At 39.5% G+C, this 19,515-nt stretch overlaps 1 protein-coding gene and 1 non-coding gene across 2 annotated transcripts in view; one reads left to right on the top strand and one right to left on the bottom strand.

Annotated features, from left to right (window-relative positions):
- Positions 1-14,049, top strand: part of adamts16 (ADAM metallopeptidase with thrombospondin type 1 motif, 16) — a 71,647-nt gene extending 57,598 nt beyond the window's left edge. Inside the window, exons 19-24 of the mRNA XM_084726275.1 lie at positions 9,206-9,410; positions 11,158-11,352; positions 11,490-11,546; positions 11,654-11,869; positions 12,026-12,173; positions 12,575-14,049. Coding sequence (XP_084582401.1) covers positions 9,206-9,410; positions 11,158-11,352; positions 11,490-11,546; positions 11,654-11,869; positions 12,026-12,173; positions 12,575-12,690 — 937 coding nt within the window. The 3' untranslated portion in view covers positions 12,691-14,049. The remainder of the gene's footprint in view (positions 1-9,205; positions 9,411-11,157; positions 11,353-11,489; positions 11,547-11,653; positions 11,870-12,025; positions 12,174-12,574) is intronic.
- Positions 14,050-19,255: 5,206 nt separating this feature from the next.
- Positions 19,256-19,327, bottom strand: trnae-cuc (transfer RNA glutamic acid (anticodon CUC)). The gene has a single exon. It is a non-coding gene; the product is annotated as a tRNA-Glu (tRNA).
- Positions 19,328-19,515: the final 188 nt, after the last annotated feature.

Below are 19,515 nucleotides of genomic sequence, written 5' to 3'. Positions count from 1 at the left end.
GAGTGAATTTGTTGCTCTTTACAAATAGCCGAACTGCTGCCATGTGTCTATTTGTACCTGGGTGGAAAGAGACACTCCAATAAAATTCATTTAATGAAATGAAAGAAAATCTATAATTGTATGAAGTGTAATGTAATGGCCAATAAGTTTGAAGTGTTGTATTGGGATATGGGTTGCACATTGCGAGTAAGCTCATTGCCATTGTGTATGTAGAATACACATGGTGTATGATGCTATGCTTACTGCCATCATGTTACCAAGAGCACAGTAACTGGCCATCAGCTGCTGTCTGGCACACACACACACACACACACACACACACACACACACACACACACACACACACACACACACACACACGTACACACACACACACACACACACACACACACACACAGACAAAGTAAGACGACAGAGCATGGAGAGGAACAGTGGTGTTTGATTACTGTGAAGCTTACTCCTACCAAAACTCTCTCACCCTCTCATCAAGACTCACAAGGAACAATTTTAAGTGTCTGTGCTACACCCCACCCAATGAACACTGCACACCAAAGTCTGAAAGTACAACATCTGTCACGGTAACATTGATGCACACTTTTCCACAAGTATATTCACATTCAATCTTGTTTGTTCTGCATGCTTTACTTTGAAATCTTGCTCATGAAGTCATTGCTGTCTCAATCTGTGTCCCAACACCTGCTGAAAACTAGTGTTTGACTGCTGTTACACGAATATTTTCTCAGGGATACAGTATTATACAGGGCACCAATATTATGTAATCAGCACTGAAATCATGGAACCCCAGTTACGTTACCATTTATCTCATGTTTTATAGTAACCAACAGCTGTTCTAAAGGGGATTTTTCCTCTGCATAGCAGTGTCAGTGCCTTAATATTTCCTTCATGCACTCTCACTTTGTGTATGTCTCCGTTTTGGAACAGGTATCCTAGGAAAAATCCTGCATGATGACCACAGAATTGTCTCATATTCACTGACATAAACTACTGATCATGTTGACAGAAAATATATGCATGAAGCCATCAGAAAGGGAAGCTGTGTCCTCCAGAGCTTTGTTAGGTCAGACGTTTTAAGTAATAATGGCATGTTTGTGGTTCATTGTGTCATCATGTGCAGTCATGTGCTGTACAGTATATTATGTAGTCAGTCCTGCTTTGTTTTCACTCTCACATTCAAGACAAACTGGTACTGTGCACCACTGCCAGCTTTACAGATTATTCCCAGCCTAAAAAAACAAATGTTATGTTAGGATGGCTACCACCGTACTCCACCTAAAGTTGACATTAAATGGGTTATGTTGAGGTAATTACTGTTACCAAGATCAGCAAAGAAAACACATTTTAACTAATAGAAAGCTTCAACACTTCCAGTGGGTGGCACAAGTGTAGTTAAAAGCCCTATTGTCAGAAAGTCAAAAGTCATTGTAGTCTGTTGCACGTGAAGAAGGGTAAAAAAAAAAATCTCAACACAGGGTCCAACTTACTTGTTGTTTCTGAAGCTTTCAACCCCATCTTGTGGCCTCCATCAGCAGATGGAAATGCATGGTTAAGTTGTTATCACAGGCCCAATGTGTTAACAGGTAAAAAAAATAAATAAGAAAAACAGTATGTAAAATGCCAAAACATATAAAATTTACCACAAAAATTGTAAAAACAATCTTTCTTTTTTGACAACAGTCATTTTGACCTGTGGAACACAGGTGTGACAAATCAAATTGTCTGCTGTGAAAAAGGTCTGCAATTCTGGTTCATTTAGGAACAATAAAGAAACAAGCAAAACCATCAAGTTTCAGGTTAAGACTATTGACACAGAGGAACAGAAAAATCTGATGATACTCATCAAACAAACACAGCAGTTTCATTAAAAATATAAAGAAGCTCATCTTACTCTGGAGTTCATTGCCAATATAACGGGACATTCCTGTATCCTTTTTCAGTGAGTAAAAACTGACAACTTGCATTTTTAACTTACTGTACTTAACAGAGTCCAATGAAAAACAATTAAAAGAACCATGTCTGTTCTTGATATTGGTATTTCAATCACCGTTGTGAATAACAACAATACAGTAAGTTCAATAAACTTTGTGTGACCTCCCCTAGAAATAAATTACAACACTGGTGCACCAGACAAAGCCTGAACAAGGGTGCCCCCCCTAATTTACTTGGCTGTTCCTGAGCTGTTGTGCTGAGATGTTATTTGATCCCATCGACACTCGACAGTTGAGCCAAGATAGTCCAATATAGCTGTTTGACATGATTTCAGTCTACACAAAATACACAGAAATGGACTTTCCAAAGGCATTTACCACTTTCTGACTGTTGTAAAGTGGGAAAAACAGTAAAATTCCCAAAATATTGCATCTTTGAACTGTCTCTTTAACAACATTTGAGCTATTCCATGTGATCCTGTTTTGATAGCTAATGTTATTTTTATTTTTTCTATTTATATATTTTTTTTTTAATTTCCATTCACTTAACATCCCTTGAAACTGGTTGGAGCCCCCCTAGGGACGTCCACCTCCCACTTGGAAAACCTCTAATATAGAGCTTAAATAACTCATTCAGTGCACTTTAAAAATGTCAGTTTTATAATGAAAACAAGACTCAGTGATGTTTGTCAAAATCAGATAATACAAAGGGACATATTACTGTATACATACATGTACATGAACCAAATTTATATAGTGTATTATGTTTCTAAGCCATGGATACAGTGGAAAATTTGATTATGTTGCCTATTGGTAAATGGATCGTAGTGCAGTCAGGAAACTGAACATTTCAGGAGGACATACATCAAAGGGGACATGTGGAAACTTTTGCTCACAATGTTTGTGGGTTTTTCTTCCGACAAGCCAAACAATTCAAGCTTTATCTTTATATATGTGCAGTGCGATCACACTAACATTATCTGGTAGCCAGAGACGGTGACTGTTTCACATCCAGCTTTCAGTCAGTACTTAACTGCTTACTCATCCCTCAGGATACTGTAGGTACAACAGATGCTTCATTTTCCCTCAGCCTCCACACACACAAACACACACACTCACACACACACACAAACACACACACTCACATACACACACAAACACACACACTACTTGTCTGCAGGAGTCAGCTGTTTTTGCATGCAGTCTCACTGTCTGCCCCTGTTTCCTCATGTCTCTCTCTTGCACACAGTGGCATAGGTGAAGCCTATGGTCAGTTGTGTGAACCACCTCTCACCTACACACACACACACACAAACACACACACACACACACACACACACACACAAACACACACACACGCACGCACACACTGTACAGGGCGACAAGCTTGGTTACCAGACCACCACTGCAGTGTGCATTACCTGGGTGGCTTCAGGCTCAGCTGTAAACATAACCCTGATGGCCTGGACACTTTGATGTGATGTCTTTTTTCTCTCTGACTTGTCCAACCCTGTCCTACACACACACACACACACACACACACACACACTGATACCACCAAGCAGCCAGCCAAGGATAGCTGTCATTCAAACGTTGTTGTTCTCGGGTCGTAGCACTTCCAATCTCTCAGCAGGGATTTGTGGGGCTGTGGCTTTATGACAAACACACTGTCTGCTTGTTTGTCTGTCTCGCTGTCTGTATCTTTTAAAAGTCATTTCTAAATAAGTTCAAATTCACATTCTCTTGTTCTCATTTACAGCAACAGAGCTCCTCCCCTGCTCCCTCGTGATTATCTTAGCTATTGATGCTCCTCTCTGATGTTTCTTTCCACTTTGCTTTCTTTTCTCTCTCTTTCTTACTTTCTCTCTCTTATATTCCCCCACTCACAAAGACGCACACACACACACACACACACACACACACACACACACACACACACACACACACACACACACACACACACCACCCCTATCAGCATTTACTCACCAGGATTTGTGTGTTTACACTGAGTTGAGGAAGCAGTGATAATAGTGGCTGTAAAGTAATCTCACAACTATTTGCACACATCTCTCGGGCCTATCTCCTTCATTATCTACAGCCTGGGATGCTTAAGTGTACCTGTATTTACGTGTGTGTGTGTGTGTGTGTGTGTGTGTCTGAGCATTTGAAAGACACTTACAGAGCTACTTTGCTGTTTACATGTTTTTAGTAATATGTGTGTCTGATTTTGCATGTTTGAGTACATTATATATTTATGTGCAGGAAAAGTAAACAATAACATTACCTTGTGCCCACAATGCCAGCTGCAGTGCAACTGTATGCCTTTTAGAAGCTTTCTAACCCAGCCTTAAACCCCAGTGTTTTTTTGAAGTCAAAATAAAACAAATCTAGTATGATAAATCCAACAGTGAAGGTCATCTCTGATCATCGTTGTTGCTGTTGCCAGCATGTTGTTAGCAATCTGTCGGCAATCTCACAATGTCTTGTTTTGAGTGTCGACCAGTCAGGGTTTGTGTTCCTGACTTGACATGTGTAGGTCTGATCTCAAACACATCGCACAATGGAATAACATGAGAATGACCCAACATAATGAGATTTACGGTGATGATGGTAATGGGATTAACCCCACGGTAGGCATCACATCACCACAATATTGCAGCCTGACTGTCAGATAATTTATGAATTGGCAACTAAGAACCACCTCTGAATTAGTTACAAATGTTAAAATGTTACTGTCATTAAGGAACTTTTAGTTAAAGTAATGATGCCACAATATAATGTGATTTTTAAGTTATTAGATGCAAATGATTTTAATGAATGCGAAATTAATTCTGACTAATGCCGCACTTATTTGTAGAATCTATTGATTTTACATTATCAGTGAGTGTTTGAATATTGATGACATCTCTTACAAATGAATAGTTACCTGTATCCATATATGATTATACATTGTTTTCACTTTGTGGATTCTTAATGGGTTCAAGACTCATCGAGTTTTGTAACCACATATACTGCCAGACTTCAACTTGAAATACAAACATTAAAAGCCACAGAGCTCATATAACAGCATAAAATAGTAATAATATTTGGTAATCTATCTGTTTCCTATTGGTTTCAGTCTAACCTCCAGGCTGTATATCCATGCATTTACACAGTTGTTTTCAGTATTGTAGTGCAGTATATACAGATCTCAGATTTCATATTTAACATTCATATCATGCATATAGTGTTGCTGTAGTGTTTGGGTTTCTGATGATCATACTAATTTGTATATCTGACTATATTAGAGTTTCAATTCATGGTTTAATCAACCATAACTGCCTTCAGTTGTAGCTTTGTGCAGTGTCTTGTATAGTATAGACCATTTCTGTTGAACTAAACAGAACCATATTGTCCTAGTATGTGTGCATATGTTTCTTTTTTACTAAGCATCTGGACAACTTTTTCAAAGTGTTTGTTGGCACTCCTCGTGCATTAACTGTGAGCTGAGACAAAACATGTGCTGGACCGACCAAAACATGCATGCTAGACTAGAAGAAGAGGATGGCTGTGGTCATCAGTCCATCTGTCCAGGTTGTACTATTCTGAGGCCCTGCAGTTATTTCATTTTGCTGTGTCTGCACCCAGTGAGTTGGACTGGACAGGCATTACATCATGGAAAAAGGTTTCCGATGCCTGCTCACATTTAGAGCAATGATATCATTCTGTCTCACCGTGTGGACATACACCGATATAAGCAGAGAAACACCCACACACTGACACATACACGTGAACCCCCAAACACACACACACACACACACACACACACAGTGGCACAGCTATAAACACTGGTCAGAGGTTATTTAATGCTCCTGGTGAGCATCCAGACAGCGTCATTTAGACCACAGAGCCTATCTGACACTCTGTCCACAGGATATCTGATGCCCCGGCGCTTCTGTCCTGAGAGTGTGATGCTTACTCATCACCCAATAACACTTACAAATAACAGCCGAGGCAAAGATCAGACGGTGGTCTATAACTTGATATGGCATCCCGGGGCCGTGCCAGTGGGGTCACTCAGGTGATACGTTTGTGGTTTTAGTATTAATTAAAGATCTAATATGTTCCCTCTCATCATTCACCACATTAAAACTTTTTGGGTAACCCTTTATTTAAAGGGGGGGGCGCATAAGACTGTCATAACCATGTCATGACTTGAATCTTTATGAATGTTTTTGACTGTTGCCATTAAGTATCATTCAGTCAATAATATTATTTATGATGATCAGTTTCACGACAGGGCATGCAGTACTGAGATGGTTTTCTTGTTCAGCTTGACTCCTGGCACAGTGCTGAGTCGGCTAATTAGGTGTCTAACTCCATAGCTAACCAAGCTAATTAGCAAACTAGCTAACTGCTGTCTGTCTATCAGGTAACTCTGTAAGCTAAATCATATTGGTACTGTAGTGTGTCATCAAACAGGCCTTATATAATATCTTTATGACAAGTTCAAATAGTACCACTTTACTTGAGCTCAAAAAAGGACACACTTGGTCTCATGACTGCAAGTGTCAAACCGAACCACATGACAGTATAATGCAAACTTAACACATAAAACTAAACAGTTTATTTAAGTTTGACAGTGTCGGGTTGTCATGACAAAGACATTGACAGGTTATGTCATTTTGGTTCATCTAAAATTATCATAACAAAAACATCTCAAACAATTTTGCATTCAAAATTAGATAACTGACTGAATGCACTTAACGACAACAGTCATAAACATTCATTCATTCAAGACTTATTCTCATGACAGGTGTCACAACAAGGTTATGACAGTCTTACTCATGACCCTTCAAATAAAGTGTTACCACTTTTTCTCCCACTGACTATATTTTACTTTTATATGCAGAATCCAATACCTGGGGTGTGACTATGTGATGTAAGAGAGCCAAAATAAGATGTAATTAAGTATGCCAGTATGATGTCAGACTGCAGCAAGTTGGTTAATGTTCTTACATAATAAATCCATGGTATCAGCTAACCACTACAAGCTTGCATGTTAGTATGTTACATCATAGAAATCCTATACAGTTTAAGTATTGAAATATTTATGGAAAAACACAAATTAAGAAATACAAGATGTATTTAATTTCCTTTCTTGAATCCAACAGTACAAGCGTAATGTGTCCAAATATATCTTGGCTCTTGAAAGATACAATGTGGCTCTAAAAACTGTTATAGTTGGTCTTCTGTTTGCATCTATTTATGTACTAAATGACACCTCCTATTTCTGCACCAAGCACCAATAAATATATCAGCATGTTAAATTTGTTACGTGTATGTGTTGATCACTTGGTTAAACATTTAAAGTAAACAGCTGAATGGAGATTTTCATCTCCACATGTCCCCTCCAAATCATCCTTTGATGATACTACAGTGTGTATCTTCCTCCTGACAAGCCATAACATATGAGAGCAGATGGAATTTCTCCATCTATATTTATTTAGATTCGATAGCGCGTGTATAATGCCCTTCAGAGTTATACTTGTCTCATTCTTCTTATACAACATTCCAAGCAAGTGATTCACCAAATTATTACAAATAAAGTTTACACTGTTAATGTATACAGCTGCATGTGCTGACAGCAATGTTTCTGGGTTGTTTGGGGTAGATCTTAGGAGCCTGGGTGGGTATATTGGGGTGAAGAGGGATGAGGGATTGAGCTGCCGGCACCTTGAGTTTTGGGTCACTTGTTGGAATAGATTCAAAGAAGCTTTTGAGGAACAGAGAAGGGATAGGAGGCTCAGGGATTAGGCGACTTAGACATGTGATGTGCCGGGGTGCAGTGTTGCAAAAAATGCACTAAAAATAACATAACTGCATTGTCTTAAACATAGCAGTCATCAGGGTCTGACGATTGTGTCTAAGGCTGGGTTGCCCCAACAAGGATTAATTTTTAAAACTGATCAAATCATGGATTACCTTTAAATTGGTTGCACCAACCTTATAAATTATCTTATAATTAGGAAAGATAAAACTTAAACCTCTCTTCAACTTTAGTTTAATTTTCACACTTAACATAGATTATTTTTTTCTATTGCACCAAAAGTTTAGACTCCAATTTAAAATGACGAGTATCCTAGGCTAACTAGGTTGCCTAACTTTTTAGCTAGCTAGTAAATGATGGAACAACAACTCCATACTGCATCCCCATACTGATTAAACTCTGTTTCATGTCAGTTTACATCAGTAAGCTTGGATTTAAGTGGAAGATTAGTTTTTAATTCTGCAACAGAGCTCTGCTAAATTCTAAATCTGGATTTACTCATTTCACTACTCACCGCAAAGTCCTATATATATATATATATATATACTATATTGCGAATTTTCCATTTTGTAGTGCTGTCCAAATGTATAGTTAGAATTATTGTAGCCTATGTAGCTGTTATAATTAACAGCACAGAGAAAATTAACAGAGTAATGTCTGAAAATGTTTTTCTTCACTATTTCGCCTAGTGACCTCACTATGTAGTATACTATGTAGAACTCTAGATAGTGAGTGGGGAGTAGTGAATGAGTGACTGATGTCAGACACAGCCCCAGTTTTGCAAAACTCTGATTAGAGTAATCCTACATTGAATTAATCTTTGTATATACAATATCTACCATACATATAGGAGTGTACAGTACAAGTGGAGGTAATTATGAAAGAAATATGTTTAGTTTTAGTAGTGATAAGGGCCTGAGTTTAGGCAACGAGGGGGTTTAAAACTGTGCAGTGAGGTTTAAGTTACAGTTTAACAGCCTGGTATTTCGGCTGTTCTGACTTGCTCTGAAGCCAGTCAGCCATGGACAAATGTCTGAACACCCTATAGAGTTAGGCCTGCAACACTCCAGCATGAGGTCAGCGATATATGAAGACTGGAGCGTAGTCACAGAGACGGATACTCCTATGTTCTTCTTTGTATTTATTACTCATGTTATTGGTCTTGTCTGCCAAAAAGTTCTCTGTGAAAATGTAGAAAGATGCACGTTTCAAATGAGTTAAGAGCTGTGCAAGGTTTTGTTACACATACAGTAAGTTCACTTTGATTTTTAAGCATCTGAAGAAGAATTAAGTTGCAAGCGCCACTGGAGAAGAGAAGTGGTTTAGAGGGTCCTCTACAATCACTATCACTGTACAGTTATTGTGTCATTTGTGGATTCCCACAGACTGTCTGAATAAGTGATTGAGGAGCTGTGTGTTGACTCAGCGGCCTTGTGTTGTGTTGTCCCAGCTGGTCTGTGGGAGAATGGGGGGTGTGCAGCCGGAGCTGTGGAGGAGGGGAGCAGGCGCGGCAGGTCCAGTGTGTCCAGAGAACCAGCCAGACCAACGTAGACGCCCTGGCTGACTCTCACTGCACCCAGCCCACCCCGACCAGGAGGCAGGCCTGCGGCACTCACAGCTGTCCACCAGTTTGGACCACTGGGCCGTGGTCTCAGGTAAGCATGTGTGAAAGTGATCTATGAGAACTTTCAGTGTGCTTACAGAGACGTAAGTCAGTACACACATACTGTTGTAGTAATTATCCACAGCAGGAAAAGAACACTTCAAAGTTGCACCTTTGCAATTCAGCCTGAAAAATTTTATACACTGTGTTGTTAAGCGAACCCGAGCATTGATGGTTTCACCACATTTTATGACGGTGATCTCAGTGGCTTTAAAGTATGAATGTGCCCGCTGAGACTTCCCATGTTTTGTTCTCTGTCCAATGCCTATACATTGTGCATGGTGACTTGTCTCACTGTTAAACTTATTTAACTGGCATTTTACCCCAAATATCCTTAACTACCTGCCACAAACGGTGTCCAGTTTACTTCCTCTCTGTGGCACGGCGCAGTGCGTCACAGCACCCCCGGTTTCTTGGACGGAGTGGAATACTTTCAAGATTTTGATTTAGGCTGTGCCATCAGATGTGTGCATGGGATCAGAATTAATATTGGGGGAGTTTCTGGACTACCTCAGAGGAATTATTAAGGAAGTAAAACACAGTAAGTGACTGTGTGGAGAACATGAATATATGGATGTTAAGAGCCTGTGACATTTTCTTTCTATGCTAAATTTAATTCAGTGTAACTTAATTTCAGGCACATAGGTCCATATCATTGTAAAAACAATAAAAAACGAGCACAGAGCATAGAAATACAATATTGTGGTTCACAAGTCCACAATGGTTAAAACACACACTTACACTTAAACTCACACATTTGTGCCACTTTTTCCAAAAACAAGAGGAGTACTTCGAGCTTGTCCACCCTCCTATTTTACACTTGTCTCCCACAATCCTCCAGTTTAAGTATTTTCCCATAAATCTCCCATATTTTTAACCTTTCTTTAAAAAAAAACAAAAGGTAGCCACCACCCACCTGGCCTGTTTTATGTATTTGTGCCATGTATGGGTGTGGCTCTGGAGAGTGCTCTGCTCGATAAGGAATCCCATTTCTGTCGGTAAAAGAAAAACAAATCCCCATGATAAGTCATAATTATGAGATAAACTGTCACATATAGGAGACAAAACGTTGAAATTATGAGATATTCGTTGCATGAGATCTGTGAGTGGTCTAAATGTAAGTGAAGAGATATGTGGACAGTGGTATTGGAGGTGAAACGGCCCAAGTGGGGTGCCAGAAAATTTCCCTTATTTTCAAATCCCAGTGTTGACAGTTTTGGTACTTTGTGTCACTCTATGTAAGCTCAGCTAAGGACATAATGATTAAATATTTTAATCAGTTAACTGGCATAAATTTCTACATAAAATTCCTCAACACAGCATGAACGGTGGGAGTATTACTAGTCGCAAACTTAGAACTTACACTTGTCCATCTCGGGAGCTTGAACACCATTCTAAATGCATCATCAAATGCAACCTTAGACTTTTTCTTTACTATATCTACCCCACAAGTTGGCTGTGTAGTCATTTTATAGCTAAGTTTTATAGCTACATTATGCCAAAGCTTGAATTGATTTAGACAAATCCTTACAAGAAAGAAGGTGGATCAGCAACCTCTAAAATGATGTATGTACTACAAATGCACTAGAACTAATGAACCAGTTTAGCCAATGTTCATGAATGGTGCTGTGTTACCGTAGCATCACAGTCAGATGATTAATCAGTTGTAGAGAGAAAGGCCATGCTTGCATTTAAGGACATAAAATATCATCATTATCATGTTTCTGTTTATTTGGCAGTGTTCTCGTAAGTGTGGCAACGGCTTGAAGAAGAGGACGGTGCTGTGTACAAGCACCAACCCAGGTGCCCAGACACACACTCTGTCAGACAGTTTGTGTGCAGGCCTGCCGAAACCCACCAGCCAAGAATCCTGTTTCATCAAACGCTGCCAGAAACAACGCAAAGTTCAGTGGTTTGTCTCCACGTGGCAAGAGGTAATTCAAGAGCAGTTATAAAGACTGATGAATAAGTATGAAATAAAAATAAATACACGCAGTATGTAAAATATTACTTAGCTCATGTAAATGAGTTCTCTCTCTATTTTTTCTCTTTCTATTACTTTTTTTTATAGTGTTCAGTAACATGTGGTCGTGGCTATCAGGCACGTTTCATCAAGTGTGCAGAGAAGGTATACATCATATGCATAAAGTGTTATAGATTTTATTGTAATATTCTTGAGGGTGTCATGTTATATAATGGCATCTTATAGCATACTCAAATATTTCCATTACACAGGACACTGCAGGAAAATACAGAGAGCTTGCTGCCAAGAAGTGCCACCATGTCCCCAAGCCCACAGTAGAGCTCCAGAGGCCTTGCATCCTGGCTGAGTGCCCCATCCGCACCACCCCGCCAATCCACCGATGGAGCACATATCATCACACCTATCCCCCCCAACGCCTCCCTAAGCCTCTGCCTCGACCAGAATGGCACTCTTCTCCTTGGTCTCAGGTATTTTAACTTAGAACAGAATTACATAGTTTTACCATCCAAGTAGCACTGCCTAAAATTTGAGTGACAAGAGAGAGGCGGCATAATATTTGTTATATGTGTATTATGATATTCATAGTATCCATCATCAAGGTTTTTTGTCTTTGTTCTCTGCAGTGTACAGTGACATGTGGAGGAGGAGTGCAGGCCAGGACAGTCCAGTGTCTGGCTCAGGGGAAACCCTCTCCTGGCTGTGCCCTCCATCTAAAACCCTCAATGTCCCAGGCCTGCAACACCAACTTCTGCCCACAACCTGAGAAGAAAGGTACAAAGGCAATAACAATAGCTGTATTTCCAACATCATACAGCTCGCTTTTGGCATTTATTTTTCCATTGCAGATAGTACTCCCTCAAAGTACACTAAGCTGATCGTCATAGCAACATTTTTCCAGCGGTCAGGAAACAACACACGGGGTTTTTCACTGACAAACTATAACCTGAACAGTACATTTACTGCCAGACTGACGACGTTGCTGTTCACCTGGCATTTGAAAATGCGTTTGTGCAGGATTTTGCATGACCAATCAGTGGGCCTTGGCAAAGTTGATTCAAAGTTGCATTTATTACTGTACTATTTTTCATTTGTGGTCTGAAGACAGTTATCTTAAAATACCTTGTCGGAACAGAAACAAGCTTTAATATATATTTTTTTCCCTTTTTTCACAGACCTTGCATGCAGGGATTACTTCAACTGGTGTTACCTGGTCCCCCAGCATGGTGTCTGCAACCACAAGTTCTATGGCAAGCAGTGCTGCCAGTCCTGTTCTAATTCAAACCTATAATCATACGGAGTGACTCTGTCTGAGACACAGGCAGATAGGTAGTTAGATAGACAAAAAAAAAACATATTTGACGTCCATGCTTGAAAAGACAGTGTTTTTTGCTTTAAGCGTGTGGCGAGCACTGAAAAACAAATGACATTTCAATGGAAGTGTGAGCAAGTTGCAGTGCCCTTTCTTCTCCCTGCGATGCCGGACATCTGGATACAAGAACTTGATGCTGACAGCACTACACAGGAATGTGATCAGGACAGTACAAATAAAGGAGAGAATTATGAGGAGGAACTAGCAAAATGGGAATCGTGATTAAAGCAAGTAGGACTGACATGTCCAAAAGAAACTGAAAACCTGAAAACTCCCAGCTTTGTTTATATACTGTATGTAACTGAACAGATCTGCACCCAGGACACCCAACTTCTCCCAGTCAACCAAAGACCAATGATGGCAGGCCAACAGAGAAAAAAGCGGTTGACGAGGTTTCAGGCACTGCCACGCAACATGTGTTACGCCCCAGTCTGCACTGCAGCTCTTGATCAATTGGAATCAATTGGGGTCTGATAATGAAAAGGGATGTTTTAAAGAAACAAGAAAAAAAAACATAACTTTGCCCTAAGGCTTGATAAAAAACAGGCTGGGAATAATCAAAAGGGGCTTTCTTGATAGCTGGACAATAGCAGGAAGCTTTGTGCTGTCATATGAAAGAAAAAAAAGGAAAGAAAAAAAAGAAATGCAACATACATGAGAGAACGATTCTAAGAGGGCTGTGTGAACTGACTTTCATTCTCAGTGGTGCTACAACATTGTCTTCTGTCGCCAAATCAATGTTAATTCCTCAAGTTTCAGGAAAGAACAAATGAATTGTGTGACCCATGTACAGTATTGTTTGTTTTATTTATTGGCTTTACAATACAGCGTTGCTGAAAGACTGTATTAATAAGCATTATAAATGTGTCCTTTTATTACTCCACCCTAAGCCCATTACCTTTATATTTTGTATTATGTTTCATAAGATTTCATGCTGACAAAATGCACCTTTTTTTATTCAAAACATTTATTTTATTTTTGGAGAAATAAAAATATGATATCAAAAGCCCAATTAAGCAATGTCAACATTGACTGATGATCATTTACAAAAGCTGTTGAGTGGAAACAAAAGATTAGAGGAGTCACTGCTCCATTTTTCCACTGCATTGTCCAACATTATTACACGTCATGTATTGCATGCATTGATGTGGTGCAACAATAACGCATTACATATTGGTTATGGTTCAAAAGCAACGACAGATGATGGCTAGTGCCATTTCAATGTGATCTTTACAATGTAAATGAAATAACAATAAACAAATGTGTGTCATGTCAGCATCTCAGCCGTGGCATGAGTTCTTATTTCATTCTTTTCAGCTGTCAAATTAAGTGAAATTGATCTTTCCAAGGTGGTGCAAAACTTCAAATGTCTAAATGTGTTCATGCATACGGGAAAAAAGCTCCGGAGGGGAACTTTATCCCTTCAGTCATACTTTGATGGATGAAGTCTTCAACTGGGCACGATGTTGTCATTAGGCTCTGAGAAAGAATCTGTCTTTCAATAAACTGCAAACAACAGACTGGGACTTAGGGGAACTCTGTCTATGAATATCAAGGCACAAGTTATTTGTCATTTTGCAACACGGGGTTGGATGATGAAATGAAGTTGTGGTTCCCTTTTTGCCACTGACAAAAACGTTACATACAAAAATTCTATACAGTAGATTGTTTGAATGAATAATAAATCATAGAAATAAAAATAAAACTACTGTACATGGAGGAGTACTGAGTTTAATTTGATGGGTCTCTCAGTCTGAGGAAACTGCTCTGTGGTCTGGTGGTACAGCAGTGGATACTTATGTATCTCTTGCCAGTAGCACTGCCCCAACTAAACATTTTTCTATTCAACATGTTCTCCTTAGTTCAAGCCATTAATCAACTAATTGTCTCCCTTTTATGATACTAATTTAATTATTTAATATAAATTTGGCGGCAAAAAGTGAGCTGCCTCTTAAATGCTAACGCCAAAAGAGTAATGATTCTGAATGTGTCGGAACAACCAGCAACAAGACTTATTCAAAACACAGGAATAAATAACTTCCAACTTCACAAAAACAAATACTTATAGACTTATCAACACAATAGATGATGTTTACTTCCAAATTAACTCACTACGTAACAAACTCGCTCCCCAGTGACTTCACGCATTCTATCCCTGCCTGAACCCGCTCTGCCTTCATCGCTCTCGGAGTCCTGAAGAAGAGTCCTGGTCTGAGCTGCTGTAAATCAACTCAGTATTTTAATTATTCCCTGTCATCAAACTGGCCTCCATCAGTTTCAGAGGCTGTGTCCCAGTATAACAGGGCCACACAGTGAAGCGGCATTGTGCCAGTGACTTCAGTCTTACAAGAGAAAACCTTTGTGTTGCAACATTTGCCATCCTGGCCAGACATAATGGAGTTTTGAATGGAGCTGGGTGTTGGAATGGCTGAGGTGGGTATTATCTTTTAGTACCCTTTAGGTTCTGTGCAGGCACCTCACCTCCACGGCACTGATGCTTGGTAGATTGGAGCGAGTGATGTTCTGGGCAGTTTTATTCACCCAGTGCAGAAATTTGTTTTCCTGGGCCATGCACATCCCATGCCAGTTTGTGATGTTTCCAGTCAGGATGCTTTCTATTTCTTCTCTGTAGAAGTTGACAAGAACATGGCACAGGAATTTTGCCTTCTTAAGTTTCCATAAGAAATGCAGCTGTTTGTGAGCCTTCTTTACCAGGGTGGGGATGCGTGATGTCCATGACAGGTTTCCTGTGATGTTGATTACCAGGAGCCTAGAACTATTCACTAACTCCACCTCGGCTCCTGTGATGTAGACAGGGGTGTGTGTCCTTGCCTCCTCTCTCCAAAAATCAACAATCAGCTTCTTGGTTTCACTGACATTGAGCAGTTGGTGGTTTTCTGTGCTCCATTCTGCAAGATTGTGGATTTCCTTGTAATATTTTTTCATTATATATCTATATCTATATCTATATCTATATCTATATATATATATACATATATATATATGTATATATATATATATATATATATATATATATATATATATATATATATATATATATATATATACAATAATATACATTATAACATACATTATATACAACTTTTTCACAAAGATGTTAGCACATAGTTACATATTTAGACATCCAGCAGCTAAATGCTCCTTGTCCTTACCAGCTACTTGCTTACTTAATCCTGGCCATGTCACATAGAGAGTTGCTGCTGCTCCATCGAGCTGAGTGGAACCGCAAAGTCTGTGATTCTGTGTGGGTTTTATGACACCTTTCACTTTACTATAAAAGATACTGGTGGGGCAGGTTTAAACTTAGTGGGTGGGGCATGTGTCCCACAGTTATGGGCCTTCAATATGGTTTCCTGCGATGTATTGAGGCTAATGTTGTATTGAGGTATACTAGTAAATATGACTTGTTTGCTGCATTAACAAACACTTTTTTATATTTTCTCTATTTAGTTTGGTTTCCTGGACCGAGCTATCTTCAGCGCTTCTTGTGAAACCATTTCACTGTATGGTTGATTCAACACCACATTACAAATTAACATTGTATGCCATATCGAAGGATGATGAAACAAAAAGAGATGATCCTGTAGCTTATTTTTAAGCTCTATCCCTCAGTCTGCAGTGGAGTGCAGCATGAGAGCCAGCGCCCTGGCTAACAGTAATGCCATGTGGTATTAGCCATTTCAACACCTATGACATATTGGTGTCTGGGCTTTACTCTTTAGTCATTTCTCAACAAGTCAAGGAGACACAGATGCCCAAAACAAAATCCCCATTGTCATAATCCCCGGAGCACAGCCCTAAGGCCTTCAGAGAGAGAGAGTGAGGAAGGGAGGAGAGAAGAAGAGTGTGAGGGAACAGAGAGAAACAGGCTAAAAAGAAGAAAAGGGAGGAGGGAGGGCATCTATGTATTTGGTGCTGTCATAGAAAAATGCTGTGAGAAAAAGCGCGAGTGAGCCAGAGGGAGAGGTGGGTACAGAGAGAAAAAGGGGTTTTCCTCCATGTCAACCACCTCTCTGAAGTCGATTTATAGTTGGTCAGCTGTGGGCATTGTGTGACTGTCTGTGTGGAGACACTGTATTACTGAATAAATGTAGGTCAGGATAGCAATGTTTTATGTTTCTGTTTATTCACAAGCAGATTGCTACAAGGCCTTCAGTTATGTGAAACTGTTTGATTAATTATTGCCACTTTGCTGACAAAAGCAACACCACACACATACAGACACACACACACACACACAGAGTCAGATTACTCTAACCACCCCCAAGTTTGTGGAATGTACTGTCATCAGCCACTTTGCACCCGTGTCATGTCAAAACTCAATCTCAAGAAGAGAAGAGAAGAGAAGAGAAGAGAAGAGAAGAGAAGAGAAGAGAAGAGAAGAGAAGAGAAGAGAAGAGACATATATATTACAAATCTGTTGTGTGTTCAAAATGATTAAACCATGTAAATGAACCCTATTCATTATTCGATATTATATTGTATATTATCTGTGTCAGCAGTGGTGCAGGAAAACGCTTGATATTTGTAATATTTTTTGTAAAATTCTGAAATAATGAAGTATAATAGTGTACTGTTTTATTGTAATTAGTATTGAAAATCTGTGCAAATCTGTTTTTATATAGTATTTCTGGAGTTTGCATTGTCATCCAGTGTCCGTTTGGAGCGCAGCCAGTTGGAGTGTTTGCCCAGCATTCAGAGCAGGCCAGTTGCTTGGCCCCGGAAGTGTTACTTGAAGTGTTTGTCAAAAACTGCTCATCCAGTCGACTCCACACTCAGCACTGCACACTGTGACCTCTACAAAATACCCACCAAGTGTGAAGTTGACTGGATGTACCGTTCTTGGGAAATGCAAGGGATATACATATTTACAGTCAAAAAGAGATTTCTTTTTTTTAGTTAAATGATGCTGCTCTAGTGCCACCTATCAGCCAAATGGGACCAAATTTATCACGGGCAGTCATATATACTGTATACATGAAATGTGGTTGAAATAGCACAGTAAATTGGCAGTAAATTGATCTAGATGCAATTTGGGATGGCTTGTGTGGGTAGATTTGTCTTAAAGCCCAGACAAAAGTTCAAAAATTACTGGCCACAAGGCAAAATTTGTTGTTATAGTGCCACCATAAGGACAAATTGCAACAAACTTGAAACTGGGTCCCCAGCAATACACCTGCCAAGTGTCAAGTCAATCAGATGAACAGTTCTTGAGATTTATGAAGACATACACACAGACCAACATGCAGAAACAGATTTCCTCCTTTATAGGTGCATTAGAAACTCTAAACTGCTGTAGGTGTGAATGCAAATGTCAGCTTTTTTCTGTCAATGTGAGTTTACCCTGTGAAAAAAAAAAACAGAAAAGAGAAAGTCCAACCACACAAGAAGAAAGGGCTTAAGAGGATGAAGCACTTTTGTTTATACAAAGATAGTGATCAGACAAAGGTTTCCTGCAGATGACAAAGGTGATCAAGATAAATCTGGCAACATCCAAAGTGTTACTCAACCCAAGTCAGGTAACAGAAGAGATTATCTGTCAGAGGGAGACAGGAAGAGAGAAAGCATGCCCTTTACACTTTACAGAAACTATGCTATCTCTGACTGCATCTGTTTGGAGAGAGTTGGCTCTTCAGCCTCCAGGCTACACTAAGAAGGTTCAGCTGAAGTTACAGGGTTATTATCTTTCCATCAGGATGCACCGACCGACAGCAATCTCCTTGCACCTTTAGCTGCTTCCTCTCAGCTCTTGGGATCACCAGGCTGGAGATGACCTGCTGCCACAGTAATAAGGAGCATAACAAAATCTGCTCAAAAGAAGTCACCCTTTATTTACAGTAAAAGCTTTACAAATTCACACATATAATGACCTCCAAAGTGTTTATGTTGTAGTTGTTGTGCTTTGTGTGTGTGTGTGTGTGTGTGTGTGTGTGTGTGTGTGTGTGTGACTTGGAGGGAAAGACAGGATTAGGAACACTGATATCAGTACAACAGTACCCTCTGCTGACTATGTATAGAAACTGAATATAGAAATATAGTGTTACATAGCAAGAGGGTGTTCTCCTATCCCCCGACTTGATTGAATTGAAATTCAGACAGCCATCTGTGGAACATATTAATCTATTACAGAACAACTGACAGAACACGACTGCCTCAAATGCTAATGAGAATAAATAATCTAAATTAGGAAGTATAATAAACAAAACACACGACAGAGAGAGGGGACTACTTAAAAGTAATTCCCAAGAGTCAAGTAGTGTTCATGAATTCCTGCAAAGGTCTGAAGGATTTTATAAAACCTGACAGTTTGTTTTTTAATGCTTCAAAAACATATCTACATTTTTTGTCAGAGCAATTCTTCTAACGTAGTTTGTGCTGCATTTAAAAGGGTATTAAACATGGAATGGCACTGAAAAGGAGTTAAATGATAAGCAATATCATTTACTCAAATTCAAAAGCTAAATTCCCTGACCGGGAATCGAACCCGGGCCGCGGCGGTGAGAGCGCCGAATCCTAACCACTAGACCACCAGGGAGACTGCAAACTTCGGTTGTACATTAGATATATCAAATGTTAGTGAATTCATCGTAATGCAACACTGGAAAATTCAAAACGTCGAATGTTTAACTCACTGACTTATGCTGTGCCGACTACTTGCGATGTTGTTTAAGTAACTGGCAATACTGTAAACTACCAAAGTTTTACATGTAAAGGAGAACGTTT

Source organism: Lutjanus erythropterus, chromosome 9 (genome assembly GCF_056507025.1).
Source record: "Lutjanus erythropterus isolate fLutEry1 chromosome 9, fLutEry1.hap2, whole genome shotgun sequence".
NCBI classification, from domain to species: domain Eukaryota; kingdom Metazoa; phylum Chordata; class Actinopteri; order Lutjaniformes; family Lutjanidae; genus Lutjanus; species Lutjanus erythropterus.
This window is presented reverse-complemented; position numbering and strand designations above follow the sequence as displayed.